The sequence below is a fragment of the Echiichthys vipera genome (assembly GCF_963691815.1).
Source record: "Echiichthys vipera genome assembly, chromosome: 1".
NCBI lineage: Eukaryota > Metazoa > Chordata > Actinopteri > Perciformes > Trachinidae > Echiichthys > Echiichthys vipera.
This window is the reverse complement of record NC_139826.1, coordinates 19,359,894-19,380,034: the sequence shown is the minus strand read 5'-3', so window position 1 is coordinate 19,380,034 and position 20,141 is coordinate 19,359,894. Positions and strand designations below refer to the sequence as shown.

Here is a 20,141-nt window from a genome sequence, read left to right as displayed (position 1 = left end):
CACATTCATTAGCACCTGTGAATCTGGATGTTTTCTCTGGATGAGTAACCCAAATGCAATCTTCTGTAAATATGATCTGTATAGTATAGTGAACTACATTTCATCAGATGGTTTTAAAGAACTGAAAAAAAAACAAAAAAAGGCCTCTTCTCTTGTACATCAGTGCTTGTCACTTCTAACTCCTCTTGTGGCCTCGGTAGGAAGCAGACCAACATGTGTCTCGCCTTATACACATGAATTTGCAAGATGCTTCCCTTTTCAAAGTAGCATGCGAGGAGGTTCATACTATCACAACCTCCTCCCTGCAGGCAAGCCAATCAGCCAAGCACCTAGTGCAGTGACAAAGACCTGGTCCCTCACTGACTTCCCTCTGAAACAATGCCAGACGTATCACCATTAAGAATTGAGCCAATGTCCCTACGGTGGTCGTCAAGTGTGCTACCTGCATCCTAACCTGCAAATTTAACCCTTGGATGTGCATGTAAGGAGAAAAATATAAATAATACCTTATACTGTATATCCTCCCATGACTGATTCAAAGAGGAAAAGGCCCTTTAACTCCCCACCAAGCCTTCCCAAAGCTAGGTAATGCATGAATTCATATTTATCCTTAACTGCAAAACTAAAAAAGACACTACTGCCAACCCAGTCGTTCTTCCCCCTGTAACCCCTTCCTCTTTACACCATTCTCTCTCTACTGTCCACAAACTGGACGATCTGTTTGCGAGCGTGGGAGATGACTGGAGTGAGTGGAATGATTTGAGTACCAGGTGTGGTGGCTCCAGGAGTGGAAGCACCAGGAGTGGAAGCAGCGGGTGTCGAAGCTCCGGGAGTCGTAGCAGCGGATAGTGAAGCTCCGGGAGTTGAAGCAGCAGGTGTTGAAGCTCCAGGTGTAGAAGCAGCAGAGGTCGATGCACCAGGGGTTCCACCTGGGGTGGGACCTGGTGTTGTACCAGGAGTGGCAGGGATGATAACAACAGGGGACGGACTTTCAGCCCCAGCTCGAGGCTCCAGGCGTGGGGTGGATGTGATAAAACGAGCCTCTCTGATCCGGTAGGGACTTCTGTAGGTGGAGATGGGCGACAACTCGGAGCCCCAGCCGAGATAGCTCCCACTGGAGGGAGACTGTGCATCCGCGCTGAAGTACAGTGTCGTGCTGGACTCGGCTGGGAGAGTTGTTTTCTTCTCCGGGGAACTTATCAGGAGAGGAGAACGCCGTTCAGGTGACCAGCCGGGGGTCTTGATGTCCAGGGAACCTACGGAGGACGACGCTTCGGTCAGGGACACAGCGTTGCTGTCAATGTGGCGGAGGCTGCCTAGTTGCCGTGGAGATGAGAGCGTTGGTGAGCCGTAAACAGCGCTCTGAAACTCCTCATCACCTAAAATTAAAACGTAAAATGTGTTTGAAACAGTTCACATGAGTAATAATATACATGGTGTACAATGACTACAAATCATAACATTTAAAAATAAAAAGGACAAGAAATACGTTTGTTTGAATGCTTACCACAAATTTATATTTAGTCTTTCCTTACTCCTATTCAAATGAATAAATGAACATCTATGCCACTATTAAGTATTAACATTTCAAAGTTAAGATAAAAGAGTTAGGTAAAGTAGAAATGGTATGTTCAGAGTATGTGTGTGTGTGTGTGTGTGTGTGTGTGTGTGTGTGTGTGTGTGTGTGTGTGTGTGTGCGCACTCAGTGACCTCAGCATGCACAGTGGTATTTGTCACTGTGTACACACCTTTCTGCAACAGTGACTCCATTTCCACACTAACTTTGCATGTGAATATGCAGGTTATAATCCATATTTTTTATAGTAACAATAGATCATGACTTGTTGTCAAAACAAGCAATGATAATAATGAACCCACAGAAATTATCACCTGACTCTGCAGCTCCTCTCAGCTCATTGTGTATCTGTCCAAGTAAAACTTATTACTGTTACGGTTCACTCTCACTGCTCTAATAAGAGCTGCTGCGAGTGGGTGTTTTCATTGAAAACGCTCTTAACCCCCCCCCCCCGTACACCACCTGCTCAGCGTTAAACAGTTTCTCATTTGCTTTGGTACATTTCTCAGATCAGAATTAAAATTCTCAAAACGTCTTGTTCAGTCTTCACATCATTGAGTCACTTGTCACTTGTGTGCACATCAAAGTTTCTCATTTATTTTAACAAGTAGCAAATGCTTTGGTACATCCATGCAAACGATTCTGTACAATTCTCTACTGTTTCCTATCTTATCAATTGCTTATGTCATGTTGATCAAAATGTATTATAAGGGTCTCTGATGAATAGTCTCACGCCCCAAAAAATGTAGGCATTAGTTCATTGCATAACTCTTTACATACAAAATGGCTAAACAAGTTATCATAATATGTGAAAGGGAAGTTTGGGGTCCCCTGCTAAAGCTGCTGCCCCCGCGACCCGACCACGGATAAGCAGATGAAGATGAGATGAGATGAGATGAGATGATATATATATACGACATGTCGTAGTAAGCATGTTTCTATGCATTTCTGCCCTGAATTGGTAAATTGCTGCCAGGGGAAACTTGACTTTCTTTAACGAAGGGAAATGTTTGGATGAGAATTTGTGGCCCAACAGACAAGGACGTCAGGAAGTGTAGGAAGACTACAATGTAATTCCTACAGCAATGCATTTACAGTTTTCCCTAAGGAAATATGTTCACATTTCTCTTGTGCTATGCAGTACTGTCTATTGACAATGACATGGTCTGTCAACAAATTACAGTGCAAACAGTAAAAGCATAATTGTTAATCTTGTCCAGTCTCTTGCAATCAACTTTCCATATACACAAAAGTGTAACTTACAATTTACAGTAATAGTCATCAGAACGTTAGAAATAGTTTACATCAGAACGCCCCAACAGAGTACACTGTTATATTTACAACATGACTATGCAATTTGAGTGTCTTATCCGTACACAATGACACAAGGACTTGTCATTCTTTTGAGAGAGGAACTAAGGATTTTGAGTACGAGGCTTTTGAAGATCCATGGTGTTATGCTATTTGTAGGAATTGTTTTGAAGTGCACTTACTGTTTTGCAAATGTCGAGGATGATTCAAGAAATGTACTAAAGCGACTGAGAAAAACTGTAACTGTGTAAAAAAAATAATTTCTATTGCTGTGCACCAGCAGGGTTCAGTGTTTATCCGGCATCCAACCTTTTTCTGATGGTGCAGCGCTGGACTCGTCTTCGGCAGTCTCTTCAAAAATGACCTCCTGGACCGGGATGATCTCTGGAAACCTTCTCATATCCTGGATTGTTGTGGGCGGAGCTTTTCTCACTGGTCGGGCTATTACACTGGAGGGAGCGGGCTTTGGTGGCTGGACCACCTCTCTGACCTGTGGACAAGACAGACAAACTTAAAGAACTACTGTGGTAAAAAACCTGGTGGCTGAGCATTCATTATATGCATGGAGACCCATTTGAAAGCCACTGTGGACAGTTTTTAAGTGAGTGAAATGCCATTTTTTAGGTAAAAATAGTCTAATGGCATAAGTTCTTGTTTTTGGAAAAATGTGCCAAACACGGTGAAAACTGGTGCTTTGTGTCGCTTTGTCAGCTCATTCCTCCATGTCCTACACATAATGGCTTCAAGTATAAATCTACTTTATTCTTAGATTAGATTATTGGTTCAGAGAGATGAATTAAACAAAGATCTTGCTTGTGGAGCCTGCGTCACCTGTGGTGGATCTGGTTGAGGAGCTGGTTGAGGAACTGGTTGTGAGATCCGAGGAATCTGCGGCGGAACAAGTGGAGCCTGACAAACCACATCACAAATAAGAATAAGAAACCCTTTTACGTAATACTACTGTAAAAGACATAACAAATTAGCCTGCATGCCAGGAAGTACATTAGTAGGAAACAGATATCAATGTCTCCACTGACATTAATAGACTAATATTTAAATCTTTTTTTTTTTAAAGTTGCAGGAAGTCTCACTACTAAAGCCAATAGCTTTCATAAACTGGACGCTCAACAACAGGAACGCAACAAACCCGAGGAACGTGATATTCATCAGGGGAGTGAACTTCTTCAGACAGACCCAACAGTCCGGCCAGTCCCCCCTCGCCATATAACGACCAGATCTTAGTGACATCGCCTGTCTTCAAAGCCAAGCGAATCAGCAACCAGTGGTGATGTTTCCAGCCTTCCCATTGGATAGGGAGGTCCATCAGGGTCCCACCTCCTGATTAGGTAAACAACCATAGATAAATAAATAGATAGATAGATGGATAGACAGATAGATGGATAGATTGATTGATATATAGATAAATAGATAGATAGATAGATAGATAGATAGATAGATGGATGGATCGTTAACAGACCAGACAGTGTTGCATGGCGATGGAAAGTGGGTGTGACTTTCTCCTCCAGTGACAGGGTAGACCCACGCTCCGTGCAGGCTCCACCTATCCCCCTGTGGCGAATACTCTGGAAAATCTCAAAGGACTTAGGGTGAAGGAAACGATAGTACAGCACCAATGCTATCACTCCTGGAGAGAGAGAACAGATAAATAGAAGAGAAACAGGGAGGACTTGAGATGGAGGTTCCTGAAGGAAAGAAGGAAAGGTCTTATATGTAAATATATGTATACACAGTATATATACAACTGCGTATGTATATATATATATATATATATATATACCATATATATATCCTATATATTTGTTTTATTACCAAATATCTGCAAAACTAATGATATTCCCATCAGCCTCAGCTTTGCATGATAAATCAGTAGCTTCAGCATCAGCTTGTTAGCATCATCAGTGTCAGAAGGCTTTGTTAGCATGCCCACCTTTGCACAGCTGTGCCTGTACAGCCAAAGGTTTTCCATTTACACAGCTAAAAGCCATATTTAGCATTACAAAAATGACAAAGTTATCTGAGACGTTCGTGAACATTAGCTGACGTTACCTCCTTACCTGTGCTCACAGATCTCCACAGAGTTTATTGACACAAACAGGTCTCAAACAAAGTAAATTTTCTCCTGATTAAAAACGCATTTTAGTGTCAGAATGTTCTGGAGATATGTGGCTTGTGAAATATGGGTTCAATATTTTCTTCAGTTACTATGGCGCTGAAGGATCGGTCATAATCTGTGTGTAATCACACACTTCCACCCTCTTACTGGCTTTTTTGAGGGTGAAAGTGCGATCGATGGACACTCAATGCCCTCAATCAACACCATTTTGTCTAGGTAGCGGAAGAGGCGTGACTTAATTCAAACTGGAAAATTGTGTAACAATCGTGCAACGGAAGGGAAACAACTAGATTCACATTATAAATGTAAAAAGAGGATCACAAGGATTTTTGGTAGCATGCTGAGTCGGAAGAGTTGATGTATAAGCTTTTGGATAAATAAACAGAAGAAGAAATACGATCGTCATTTACTGTACGTGCGGGGCGGCAGTGTGTGATTTGAGACAGCGCTCACTGGGGGAAATGAACTAATCGTGTCAGTACATAGGGCACACGAATGTCAGTACACTCACTGCAGTGCGCGATTTGGGACACAGCGTATATCTAGAGTGTATCTGTGTGTCTCACCAATGAGGAAGCTACAGAAAACGGCAGCTGGGATCCCCACAGTGTCCCAGGACACCATCGTAAACAACCATGACGAGGCCAGAAGAAGAAAAGCGTTCTCCAAGAACATGGCCTGAAGACAAATGAACAGAAAGAGAGGAAGATGGTCACCTTTATACACATTTCATCAATGTTTCTCACTGTTTTTTCAACTATTGTGTGTGTAGATTACATTGATTCATGGAATATTATCACCATCAGATATTTGTACATAATATATACTTAAATACCTATGTTTGTAATGTGAGTATGAGTGTAATGTAAGTTTCTCAATTTTACATAATTGACAGTCACAGATTGGTCTCCTATGAAATTAAGTTAGGAATAAGGTTAAACTGTCTATAGTGTATATCATAGCTCTCATAGCATTGTATTTCATCAAAATACAATGTTTTTTCTCTCTTTTTATGGTCTCAAATGTTGTGTGCCCTGCCCAAAAATACTGGCACACAGGCATGGCACATACACAAGCACATACCAGATAGAAGCCAGCCATGCGGTATCTGGATTGACCGTACTTCACATTGAGGAAAAAGAAGATGTGAATGGCGCCCAGAACGAGGTTAAAGAGCCTCCATCGACTAGTTGAACGTATGATGTCAGTCTGCTGAGACACCATCCAGAAGGTTGCACCCAGCCAGTGTACACCTGACACACACACACACAAACAGGAGATAAACCATAACAGGGTGTCCTCACCAAGACTCAATAATCGTTAAATGTCTTCAGCTGAAAAGAACGCTGTTTGTGAGGTTAAAAATATGGGCTAGGAGAAGAAGCCTTAGCATCCAGACTTACCAATGACTCCCATGAGCCATTGTTTGAAGATACGTGTGAAGAGCATGAGAACTGCAAATCGAGACCCCAACATACTGACCTGCAGACAGAGAAAATATAACTGTCAAGCAAACAAAGCCAAGCACAGGCATATACGTAAATATGCCGCTCATTAAATTGAAACTGTTATATTGAGGGTGTATATTGCTCATATTGGCTGTTGGAAGTTTGTGTAAATATGCCCACCCTCCACAGAAGTCGACAGAGAATGGCAGCGGGGGTCATTTGTAGGTGTCCTGGTCTGATGAGTGAACAGGCTCTTGCGTAGAGGACCAAGGCCCAGGACAGAGATACCAAACACACCACAAAACAAACCGAGGCTGGAGGGGAGAGGGAAGAGGCAGAAAGGAGATGAAATGTGAATACTTTGATACATACTGTACATCAGATACAGGTCTGCTGCACAAGCACACTGAAAATAGATGGTAGTTTCCAGGTCTTCTGCATGCTCTCGACATCTCTGCACCGTCATTGCAGCCGGGGAATGACTGTAACAGCACTGTAGCAGCACGTTCTATATATAGTATAGTTGTGACATCACAACCGTACAGACGTCCTGACGGCTCGTTTAAAGGAACAGTTTCTGAATACGGGCTGTGTGCGTTTGTCTGTGGAGTGGCTTTCAGTTCTGTATTGGTTCTTACCAACTCCTGAGGAAAATATCTGGCTCTATGTTTATTATCAAAGGCGCTCAAATGTTCTGTATAACTGAGGGAAACTGCAGAGTTGATCATTCTCTGCAGCTTTGCCACTACGAGCGTCACCTTTCACACTTAACAGCTATTTGATCCTAAAAAGAGTTACACTATACTTCTACTTTGGATCTGCCTATGTCACATCTGCCAAGAAAAACACTGACATGGTAAATGGTGTTTGCACAGTTGATTTGAAGTCTGCGTTGCTCTGCAGAGGGACAAAGCAAACCTTTAGAGGAGTCAGCTCTCTCAGGGCTTCAATATTACATCAGCACATGAATGTGTCTTAAATCCAGGATGTTGAAGATGTTATGGTAGATGATTAAGTGAATAGACAAGTCCATTTCCAGTCGTTGTAACTTTAATCATGGTAGGAATATCTGCTTATTGTCATATTTTACCCTTTCAGATGCCCATACAGTACCAGTTGAGGAACATGTAAAGAAACAGCTGGATATAGGTAATATCAAAGATACCATCTCAAACTAATAGTAGATCCAGTAACCATTGTCTACTGGGCCACAGTTTATTGCTAATCGGTTTAAGAGTCCTTTACATGGAAATGCAGCAACACACACTGTACATACTTTTACCACGCACACACACTAATACATGCTATTTCAGACCTTATCATCAGAATCAGAATCAGAATCAAATAAGGTCTGAAATACACACTCTAATACATGCTATTTCAAACCTTATTATCACCCTTTCACACATGCCTTCTACGAATCATCTTCAGTATCTCCTTACCTGGAGATTTGATTCCTATATCAGTGCAGATGAGCACATAGGTCTGCAGCAGCGTCTGAGGGAGGGTGACCACCAAGGCCTCAAACAGGCGTAAGGCAGATGCATCAGCCTGCTGCATGATCTCACCGTACACATCCTCGTCTGGCAGACACATGCACTCCCACAGCCTGGAGCCCAGATATGGATAGAGGCGATGCAGAGTTGAGGATTTGGATTTGGATTGAAGGAGCAAGAAACACAGGGGTAAAATAAGGAAATGCTTCCATATAAAGCATTATATACATCATTATCTTCATAATCAAACTCAAACAAATGTTCAGTTTTGTCTTGACTTTTACTGGAAACTGTCCTTGTTCAACAATTTTTCGAGTTAGCACTGGCGTTAGTGTTCCTTTACACGCAGAAAGATGCACACATTGGCCCACCTTTTGAAGATACCCAAGTGCAGTATGTGTGTCCAGGTGAGGGACTTCCTGCGGATGCGTCCATCTGATAGGTACCACAGGTAACTGAGCCACTGAGGAGCCCAGCCTGCAACATAGAACGCGACAAATATAATAAAATATTGATCTATTTATCTATCTATCTATCTATCTATCTGTCTATCTATCTATCTATCTATCTGTCTATCTATCTATCTGTCTATCTATATATCTATCTATCTATCTATCTATCTATCTATCTATCTGTCTATCCATTTATCTATCCATCCATTACATATATATATTGATATGTTGTTGTTGTTGTTGTTGTTGTCTTTGTTGTTGTTGTTGTCTTACCTGGTAGCAAGAACAGTGCAGTGAAGCCAGCAAGATGGGCATAGCAGTAGTTGTGACCCACCCATAGATAGTACACAAAGCAATAGATCACTGGGGAGAGAGGGGAGAACACACAAGTATACAAAGTCTGACAACACAAAGAAATGCTTAAATCTACCAGACTGGATTGCTACAATGCGAAATAAAAATAAATAAATAAATAATAATAATAATAATAATGGATCAGTGTAGTTCTTTTTTATAGGGATGTAAGCTGTTGTTGTCCCCTGTGTCTGTTGACGCTGCTGCTATTGGAAATTGTATTTGAATCATAAAAATAAACATAATGAATCAGGTCAATAACATTTTGCGTATGTGGACAAACCTCGCCTGCACGTACAATCTGTTTTAAAACCATGAAACAGATCAGCTTCATAAACACATGCACAATATCACTGTAATACAGCATCTCTAGGATAATCACTGTCTCTTACGTAATATTGTATGCAGAATACTTAAAAGTGTTATATCAGGGCAAAAACATTTCATCAGTGTGCCAGAGAATAGAGCATTTTGTGTTTTATTGTTCACTCAAAACACTAAATGCCTCTCTCCTACATCCCATCTAAGGTGTATCGACAACAACAAGAGTGCTGCCTCCTCTCCTCACTTACAGACAGACTCCTCTCCACATCACACTGGCCTGGCTGAGCTCTGCAGCTCTGCCTCCCTCCCTCCCTCAACACATGTAATCTGAACCGTTTTAGCTGCCAAACAGGCGGGCTGACTAGGCCCCATCATGGGGGTACGCCCATCCCCTCGTCCATGCATGCACCTCCAAAAAAAAGGGCGCTGAAATATGACAACATGGCCCCGCTTCGTTTTTATTTAGGAGGCGTCTCTGGTGGGATGAAATGACACAGCAGTTTAAAAGATGAGCTCTGTATAACTCTGGCATTAGTCTGCAGTTTTGCTGCATACATGATTTCATAATGCAGCGTGTGAAAATAGGAAAGAGGCGCACTGGTGCTTACTGCAGGCTCTGACTCTAATCTTCATGACAACACAAGACACAGACTGAGGTGAAAACAAAGTTCTTGTAGATTTTTCAAAAGATAAACACGCCATCCAAAATCCTCTGCCTTATCTATAACATGCGACTATCTCTCCTCCAGCTGCTGATCTGACAACCTTACAGCCAAAAAGGCACGCACCCACATGCACGCGCAATAACACACAGCAGGGATGCGCTTGGGCACATGCCATCATATTACAGTCGAACAAGTGATCCTGCCCTCGGTCTTATTATTGTGCACAGGGCGTGTAGTCTACGGTTAAGTGTGTGTGTGTGTGTGTGTGTGTGTGTGTGTGTGTGTGTGTGTGTGTGTGTGTGTGTGTGTGTGTGTGTGTGTGTGTGTTTGTGTGCGGCGCGCGTGTGTATGTCCCAGGTAAGACTCACGCGCCGTCCTCTCTGCAACGATGAGAAATGCGGTAAAGGCGAAGACGCAAACTTGGCAGCACGGCATGCAGGCGCCTCCGTGGCTCGGAGTCGCTGAGTAGTCTCTCATAGTGGACTGACAACCTGCACGGTGAGGTTTACGGTGATGACAGTGTGTGTACGTGTGTGTGTGTTAGTCTGTAGGCCGGTGCTGCTCTGGTCCCGGGCGGGAGTCGGTCCAGCTGCAGCAGTCTGCTCTCTCTGCTCCGTGCCCCCGTCCCAACGTCACCGCCCGTCCCGTTAAAGCGATAGCACTGTTAGAGACTGTGTACATCAGCTGTACTTAGGGCTCACACCACAGTGTTCGGGTTTATATTGTATTAATCATGGTTATTTAGGGCGTTTATGCATTGCTTTAGTCGTGTAATAGGAGTGTCATAAGAACAGTTAGAAAAACAGTGCCTAAAAAAGTTATAGAAATATATTGTATCAATCACAAAGATGCTCTACAACTTTCAAGTTTACACTCGATTTTGGACTGAAAAGAAAACGCCACATATTAAATGTTGCATTAAAACAATAATTGCATCCGTTTTTCATTCATCTAACTCAAGTTGTCTACAACCCCAACACTCCTGCAGTCATTTTATTTATAGGCCTATGCCACATGTCACTTTGTGCACATTATGAGACCAGGAGGAATATGTTTTCCTGCCCTCTGCAGAACTACGTCGCTGAGCTGTAACTTATTCTTGAGAAGGATAAAGTGACTGGTTTTCAATGTCGATAACGGTAGTGCATATGATGATTCATTTGGAGGTTTAATTAGGAGTTTATGAGAAGAGACATTTGTATTATTATTATTATTATTATTATTATTATTATTATTATTATTATTATTATTATTATATAGGCCTATATGTTACTGAGTCTGTGATTGGTTCTGGACAGTCTCTCCCTCTCCTTTTTAATCGTTGTTTTTTGTCTCCCTCTGTCTGTGTTTTTCTGTATGTGCTTTCTTTCTGTTTTCTGTTTTGAGTTTGTTTTCCTGGCAGGTGATTCTTGTTGGCACTAATCACCTGTCACTCTGTATATCAACCCGGTACTGAGCCTCACTCAGTGCCGGATCATACCCTCTTCATACCCTGATGTCTCCCTGTGTACCTGTTCCTCTTGTGTCCATTCATCGTGTGAGTTTGTATCTAGTTCTTTGTGTTTTCCTTTGTGTTAGTGCACCTTTTTTGTAAAATAAGTTTTATTAAATTTGTTAATACCGTCTCCTGAGTTCCGTATCTGCATTTGGGTCCCCTCCTCCGTCGTCACACATGACAGGGTCTCCACAAATATAATTATGACTGCATGATTGCTTTTATTTTAGTTTTGCACTGGTACATCTTCATTTACAAATCCACCCTGGGTCTGCTACCTTCTTATTTATCTACTTGCATGTCACACAAACAGGATTGCCTTAGCCTGTGCTCCGAGGACTTTTTGACTCTCTCTGTCCCCTCAGTCCGCATACAATTTGGTAAAAACAAACAAACAAAAAAAGACCTCCAACTCTGCAACATCAACCAGGAAACACCTGCGACAGGAACTGACACTTTCCAGTGTGGTTCCTGGAGGATTTTAAACTTCTTTTAAGAAATCTGGAGAGATTGTCTCTGGGAGTCTATGCTTGTTTGTCTCAATAGTTTAAAACTACTGCCATGACACTTTGACAACTTTTATATATACCTTGTGTTGTATTTTGTCTTTGTGTGAATGATCTGTTCTATGGAGCTATGGGTTGTTTTCAGCTGTTGTATGTTAATGGGTCTCTCTTGAGAATGAGACCCTGTGTCTGAATGAGATTAGGTTAATGAAAAAATGGCTACTGTTCTAGTTACTTATTCATCTATTTATTTTAATTGCAGTGATCTGATTGAAAGTTGTCTCTTTTTTCCGTTTCATCCCTGTCTGTTGCCTTTGTTCTTTTCGATTTGGCTTTTCAAGCTGTATGTTAATACTGAGATGTGATCTGAAAAGCAGGGGCACCTTATGAACACCAGGGGGAGACTTACTCCAATAATTGGTCATTCTCACAGAATTTAAATGATGAGTTAACAGAGGTCTATGTTCGTTGCAGCAGAGACATGTTCATGTGTGGAAAAGTGAGCACCGGTAACATTGACTGGTTGGTAAAGGCACCTGCACTGGTGACAAAACATTTGGCACAACATCTCAGTGTAATTCCGAGATGCTTGGTCCAGTCGAACCTCCAGCCCCATGATGTATTGTGTATGTCTGTGTAAATGCTTTTCAATAAGTGTTACCCACCGTGGGTCATTAGTGTGGCTGCTGTTGCAGATGTTTTGTGCTTCCAACAGAGTCACTGTGTCTCAGGGGTAAGGATGGAAGCTGCATAATGCTATATATTATTATAACGATGGCATGCATAGACACATTTCTGCTTTTTTGCGTGCAATAAAGTAGACAATATAGTATTTTCTATTCTATTCTAAATGAGGTTGAATGGTATAACAAACTCGTGAAAGACTGCAGCTGCCTTCTGCCACCTTGTCTACTGTGGGCTGTACTGCCTATCTCTAGACCCCAGTGTCCTGTCTCTACCTCTACAGTAGGTGTTGGTACTCTGTTGTGCCTTATCTACCAGGAACCTTGCCTTGCTGCACTCTAGCCACTCTGCTCTGGGACTTGCCTGTGACCTTTATGGCCTCAGTACTCTGTGCACTAGTGCTGATCCTCTCTTTGGCACCAGTTCTCTGCCAACGGTTGACCTCTCCTTGGGTTTCCTTGGGCCTCAACCACTGAAAGGTACTAGAGTTACCTTATTTTTGCTAGGTAAAAAGAAATCAATATTCATCTTTTTTATTTAAAGGGTAACATCACCTACATTATCTCAAATGTGTGATGTGCTTTCAGGATCATCTATAACATCTTTTACAATTCATTGTCTACGGAGCAGCTCCACACTTTATACCTTATGACATCAGATTTCGGAGTGAGTTGTTCATGTTTACTATATTTTAGACTTCCTCAGACCATAGGAATAACATGTATGAACTTTGAAAATGGGCATAATTCCCCCTAAATGCTGATTATCAATCAATCAGATTATTCTCTGGACATATTACTGTTCTGAGCTCAGTCCATGATCTCTTCTTACAGCAGATGAGATACATGTACATCATACCCAAACACACTCAAATACTGTTAAAGAAATGTGAGGATGGATTTTATTTTAATAAGGGACTTTATTCAATAATATGTACAGAAAACAGCTTTCATAAATCACTGGAGTGTTCTTTTATTCTCCAGCTCATTACCTCATGATCCAAAGAAAGAAAGGCATCACGATCCTCTCAAACATGAGACAACCCATAAACAGGTTTAAGGGCTATAAGTATTCTCTTTATCTGCAGTATTACAGCAGTAGAAGCACCAGTATGTGAATTTATCTTGGCATTGATCCAACGTCTCTCCACAATTATTATCTTTAATTCAGATTCAAATTCAGACAGAAAAAGCTGAAAACAATATTTGAATCCATACTTGCATTAACAGCAACCACAACAGTGTGTCTCGTTATTTTTCTCCTTAAGTTCTCCTTCAGTTTTCTTTAAAGCAACTGTTAAAAAAGTGAAAAGTTAGAAAATCCCCCAGTTTTCACCAGCAACAGTGATACCTATATCTCATTCTGTAGGTCTGTTGGGTCCTAACTTGTTGGCTTTTCGGGGTACGAGGGCATTCTTCTTTCCAACACTTCGGTGTCATCCTGCACTGGAGGGTGGAGCCATCACAGCCCATATGTTTCCTTGTTTGAAGAGTGGAGGGGAAAGCTCCCACTGTCACCAGTAGTTTGACCTGTAAGAGTCTCTTTGGTGCAGTGCAGAAAGCGCTCCTAATCTGATGATTTATGTTCATTTCATCCGCTTTTCATTTGTTTATTCACCTTTTATCCCTCTGCTCGCCTCTCTGTCTTCATGTCCTTCTGACTGACTGCCTGTCTGATACATGTCAGTAATATCTGTTGAGGCTTTGAGTGACTGTGCTTATGTCTGGTTGTCCGTTCATCCAGATCTCTCGGAGAATCCGTTCCCTCTCTTCTAGCCTCTGGGCTCGGTCCAGCTCTGACGATACACACACACACACACACACACACACACACACACACACACACACACACACACACACACACACACACACACACACACACACACACACACACACACACACACACACACACACACACACACACACACACACACACACACACACACACACACACACACACACACACACACACACACACACACACACACACACAGGACACATGATTAAAGCACGCTGATGCACTGTCCATCCGCATAACCGTCAAATTCCACATCACAGTTGAGAGGACTTTCTATTTTTGTGTGTGTGTGTGTGTGTGTGTGTGTGTGTGTGTGTGTGTGTGTGTGTGTGTGTGTGTGTGTGTGTGTGTGTGTGTGTGTGTGTGTGTGTGTGTGTGTGTGTGTGTGTGTGTGTGTGTGTGTGTGTGTGTGTGTGTGTGTGTGTGTGTGTGTGTGTGTGTGTGTGTGTGTGTGTGTGTGTGTGTGTGTGTGTGTGTGTGTGCGCGCGCGCGCGCTCTCCTCACATTTTTAACTGCGATGTTTGACTATGCTTGTCTGCTTGGATGTCACAATATCAGACATGTTATCGACCATCTCTAAAATATATGCAGTCCAAGTACCTTAAAGGTCCCATATTTTGCTCATTTTCAGTTTCATACTTGTGTTTTGGGTTTCTGTTAGAGCATGTTTACATGCTTTAATGTTCAAAAACCACATTATTTTTCTCATCCTGTCTGTCTGTATAAACCTCTATTCACCCTCAGTCTGAAACGCTCTGTCTCAGCGTCTGTCTCTTTAAGCCCAGTCTTCTCTGATTGGTCAGTGTTTTGTCAACTTTTGGCAACTCTGCACCATCATTGCAGCCCGAAGAATAAATGTAACGTCACTTTCTACCTATGTAGTATAGCTGTGACATCACAACTGTACAGAAGTCCTGACGGCTCGTTTGAAGACAGTTTCTGAATACGGGCTGTGTGCATTTCACTTTAGATTGAGTGTTTTGTTACTTTCACTGTATTGATACAACATTCAACCTGCTTTGTGATGAAAAAAACACATGGAAATCTCACTTTTTACAAATGGGAACTTTAAAAAATGTGACGTCTTTAAGTCTAAAATTGAGCAGAAAGATTGACAAGAATTTAATTTATTTCTGATTTCACTTTTACCCACTGCATGTGTCCTTCATTGAGTGCATTTATTAACGTCATATTGTACTGCCAGACATTTTGCAAGACTGTGACTGTGTGAGGAGACAGTTGTCTGTGAAGTGTGTGGATCAGATTAACTGGGTGCACCATGTCTGGAAAAAACAACAAATTTCTGTTGAGTTTAAAAGTGTAATTTACTGTAGGTTGTTTAAGTGTTTGGATTTAATGGTCTTATATAAGGAATGAAACATATTTATGTCTTATATGTGTATCTGTGTGAGCTACCTTCAGCTGACGTGAACATGGTGGCGTGCAGCAGCGCTCTCTCAAAGCGTCTGCGTCTCCGTGATGACAGGTCAGACGTGTCATCCCAGTCCTCTGACTCGCTGTCCCCCGAAGGCCCAGTCCCTCCAGAGACAACAACGGCAGTGTTGTCTGGATTACTGTCAATGGGCTGATGGAGGGGACAGCTGTGATGACGGCGGTGATGATGCCTGTTCCTGTGGCGATGGTGATGGTGAGGGTGAGGGTGCTTGCTGTTGCCATAGTGACAGTCTGCACGACAGTGTATCTGGAAGACGATGGCGCAGAGTGTGACGAGAAGTCCAATACTTACACCACCCAGAAACACCAAGGCTGTCCTCTCGGGTTGGTCTGCAAGAAAAAGAAACAGAATATTAAAAGTTTTCATTCACTCAAAATATTTTTGCTCTTTCTCTGCTCTTTCAGTGTCTATGTTGTTTCAGACTGTCATCCCTTACCTGCACTGTAAAAAAATTATGTAAAAAACAGACAGATACCGTGAAATTACAGTAGATAACCATATCACAGAATTACATGTAATACACTGTAAAAAAACCAGCACATTTTAAAGTCAAAATCAGTTAAGTTACATTAAATTTACTGTAATTTAATATGGTTATTTACTATAATTTCACGGTATCCGTCTGGAAACTTTGCTGCCAGTCATTTTACCATTTTCTTTTACAGTTCATGTTTTTAAAGTGTGTCCACTAGTCTCCCTGCTAAATGAGAAATGTATTTAACAGGGATCCAGAGGGGAATAAGTGGAAGACCTTGTTCATAAAGTCCTGTAAATCCATGGCATCCTCAGAACAAGGCCGTGCCTTCCTTGATCTTATAGCACGACAAGAGTATAATGATGACGACAACGTGATCACACGCAGTCACACAGGCATATTTGATCAGACCTACCTGCAATGAAGGTGTAAGCTGCCAATATGTTGCTAAGCAATGCCATCTCCTTGGAGACCACCTTCACCTCCATATTTGGGGTCACAGCGGTAGGAGCACTCATGATTTCACAGCCAGTTGATCCTATTGTTTTCTCCTGCAGAGATCAGTGGAGTTCATACTTCATGACTCCCCTAGATTGTAGGTTTAAGGGGTGGAGGAGAGAAGACAGAAAAAAGAAATGATAGAGGGTTATAAGCAAGAAGAGAAAGGGAGAGGAGTGTGTGGAAGACCAAGCATGAAGGACGTTTTTTGTCTGTCAGCCTTCTATAAAGTAGATACACGCAGAGAATCTAAAAACATGAATGTCACTCCTCCTCTTACTGTAGGTGACCACCCAAAACAAGTAAAAAAAAAACTAATACCGTAATCGATTTGCATAAACAGTGAGTTATGGAAAATTACCCTGTTGATATGACTGTTTAGTTTTAGATTATCAGACTTAAACTAAACAAGTAATCATCTAGTTTGATGTGAGAATTATTAATCATTTAAATCAAATGATAGTAATTAGTCCTGAGTACTCCTTTTTGAAGCCCTTTGATGTAGGACTCAAAGTACTCATGGGAACTAACCAAGCTCATTAAATTTCCTCTCCGCAGCGGCCAGGGTCCAACTCCGACCTGCGGCCCTTTGCAGCACGTCGCCCCCTCCCTCTCCCCATTCCCTGTCACACTTCAGCCATACTAAGGAATAAAGCCATGAAAGGTCAAAAAAATGATCTGTAAAAAAATCACCAGTCATTTCTATTTATTCAGAACTGAAACTTGTCTAATATGGATGAGTTATAATATAATTATAGTACTTTGGAAACTTGGACGCCTTACACCTTAATCTATACATCATATCTCACTTTCCCCCTCACCGTAAACATGTCTGAGCCGTTCGCCCGCAGGGTTTAGGAGAAAAGGGAGCCAAGAAACTGAGGCTAAGGGACTTTTCCCCCTCAGTCACATGCCAATATTTAGATTTAAGATCACGCACATACAGAAGGTAAAAAAGCAAGTATTCACACACAAAGATACTTTAATGTACTCGTGTATTCATCATATAATTCAAAGGTTTTGTGGTGTCAGTAGAACAAATACGACGAGGAACACAGAAACAGCGTTCTATGCAAAGAAAAATGACACCAGGTTAAAAAGATCAACTTGAGTGAAATGAAAACGGATGAGACAAAACAGGTTGCAGAATGAGCTGTAAAGTACTTCTCACATAGAGATAGACAAATAAGATGGATGTCTGACAAGAGAGGAAAGCATTTTTGAGAAACTTTTTCTTAAGCGTACTTTGGAAATTGTTGAATGAACTAAATGTTTAAAAGATAGTCTGAATTAGACCTTTGCTTAAGGCTTAAGTCACGGCTGTCTATTTTTTATAGATTCAATAAACTGAAAAAAATCTTCTTTGTTGACTCAACCTGACATTTTGATTTTAGGGGAAGCACATCAATTAAGTTTTACCCCATTGTGCATCTGGAGTCATGACGTCCATGTCATTTTTTACAATTTTTACATTTTCTATTGCAGCTTGGCCGCCATCCTCTTCTGTTCTGGAGATGAGGTGAGATAGGTAGGTTGCATTTTTGTGATAATCAGCATGTTTAATGTATTTGACTTATCATTCTCTGGACAATTTTCACAAGATTTGAAAACTTTGCAGCATTAAATCCAGTCAACGACTGTTTCCTGCTCCGACACTTTGCAGTTCCTTCACTGTGGGATGTTAACATTTACACTCAAAGCCCATTGTGCTTCAGTTATGGGTACATCATTATTTGTCTTGTATGGTATGAAGGATCTATAATAAAGCCAGTCTCTACATTAAAAGTAGGCCTGCCCAAACAGTAACACACAGTCTTCTCCTAATGTCTACTTTCTCTCACAAGCATCAGCGAGTGACTGACCCATCAACTTTATTCAGTAGTTGACACTGTAGACTCACAGAGGTACAAATTCAGCTGCGTGGATGTTGTACGTTCCCCCTATATTTTCTCAAAACAACAACATGTAGTTAGAGACTAACTGCCCCCACATGCAAACTACTTTATGATAAATAGTTACTAGTAGAAAAGTAAAAGTAAAGTCATTGGTTACCAGTCTACCTGTCTCTGGAGAGAACCAGTAGGTGGCAACAGTCACAACTTTCTCTTTGCAGAATAATATCACTCACATCGGGCTGACCTTGCTGGTGGACACACAGATGGGATGTTGCTGTCATAGACAGCTGTTGTCTTAAACTGAGCTTTTGACGAAGCAACACGCTGTTTAAAGTTCCCAATTTATGCTTATTTTCAGGTGCATATTTTGGGCTTCTACTAGAAAATGTTGACATAATTTAAAGTTCATAAAACAAATTATTTTTCTCATACTGTCTGTCTGAATATACCTGTATTCACCCGTCTCTTTAAGTCCCCAGCCCCAAAAGGCATCAACATACATAGTTTAGCTATTTTGTCAAGCTCTCGTTCAGCTTTATTGAGCAGAAAATGACACTTGATGTAATATGCAAACATTTGCCGTGGGTCTGGACCTGTTATGTGCTTGTTTCAGGGACAAGCAGAGTGTCAACCAGTGCCACATACCACACCATTTACTGCCCACAATAATTTGCAACACCCAGGTTAAATGCAGAGTAGAGACAGAGATAAATAGTTCTTTACAGTATTGTGTCTAGACATGTACCCCCGGACTGGAACTCCCCCATACACACAGAATTACACCTTCAGTATGTGCGTGGTTGTGTGCGTGTGTGTGTGTATGTTTGTGTGTGTATATGTGTGTGTGTGTGTGTGTGTGTGTGTGTGTGTGTGTGTTAGTTACTGATGGCTCTGATACTAAATATAAAATATCTTTAATTCAACAGGTCCTGGCTGTCTGAGAGAGATCAGGGGAGATGACAAAGGGGAGTGGGTGTAAAGAGCGTAATGAAGCGTAACAGAGGCAGGAAGACCCTTCATCTTCTGAAAGGAGAGGAGGATCGGGAGAGAAACAAGATGATTAAGGAAAGACTCTCCACTGTGTCTGCTTTTCTTTCTAATATGATTTACTTCAGATTAAGGGATCCACAGTCTTGGCTTTTTTTATCTTACGGAGCACTTCTATAGTGTTGCTTTAAGCTCCAACTTACTAGATAGCTGCTAAATAAATGATAACAGAAAAAACAAAAATTACACAATTAATGTAAGAGATCACAAAACGATTAACGAAAAAAAGGAAAAAGGCATATTTTGTACATAAAACTTTCTAACCTTTGCTTTTTACTTGTTACATAATTGTAGTTGATTTTCCATCTTCATACATTACACTAAATATTCAGATAAAACAATCTGAGGTAAAGAAAAATCTGTTTTTGGAATAATTGCTCATATTATAGTATAAAGTAAGTGTTGGAAGTTGACTTTGCATAATGTGGTTCGACTGAGTGTGTGCTCGAGAACATAAATCAGCTTGTCCAGCATTTAAAAAGTCTCTCCTCTCACAGTGGAAAATGCAAATGAGAAACTATCACTCAC

The 20,141-nt window shown here is 41.4% G+C and overlaps 2 protein-coding genes across 2 annotated transcripts; both read right to left on the bottom strand.

Annotated features, from left to right (window-relative positions):
• Positions 1-678: 678 nt before the first annotated feature.
• On the bottom strand, positions 679-10,252 carry LOC310951186 (XK-related protein 5-like; the record flags this gene model as incomplete). The annotated part of the gene is made up of 13 exons (XM_083919309.1): positions 10,129-10,252; positions 8,691-8,780; positions 8,337-8,442; positions 7,912-8,078; positions 6,650-6,783; positions 6,425-6,503; positions 6,105-6,274; positions 5,588-5,699; positions 4,365-4,532; positions 4,035-4,225; positions 3,719-3,796; positions 3,197-3,377; positions 679-1,379 (listed from the first exon to the last, which is right to left on the bottom strand). Exons 1-13 carry the CDS (start codon positions 10,235-10,237, stop codon positions 679-681), a joined length of 2,286 nt encoding a protein of 761 aa, XP_083775435.1. The 5' UTR covers positions 10,238-10,252.
• A 3,875-nt stretch (positions 10,253-14,127) lies between these two features.
• Positions 14,128-16,691, bottom strand: eva1ab (eva-1 homolog A, regulator of programmed cell death b; the record flags this gene model as incomplete). Its single annotated transcript, XM_083922391.1, has 3 exons — positions 14,128-14,240; positions 15,659-16,027; positions 16,589-16,691. 3 exons carry the CDS (start codon positions 16,689-16,691, stop codon positions 14,128-14,130), a joined length of 585 nt encoding a protein of 194 aa, XP_083778517.1.
• Positions 16,692-20,141: the final 3,450 nt, after the last annotated feature.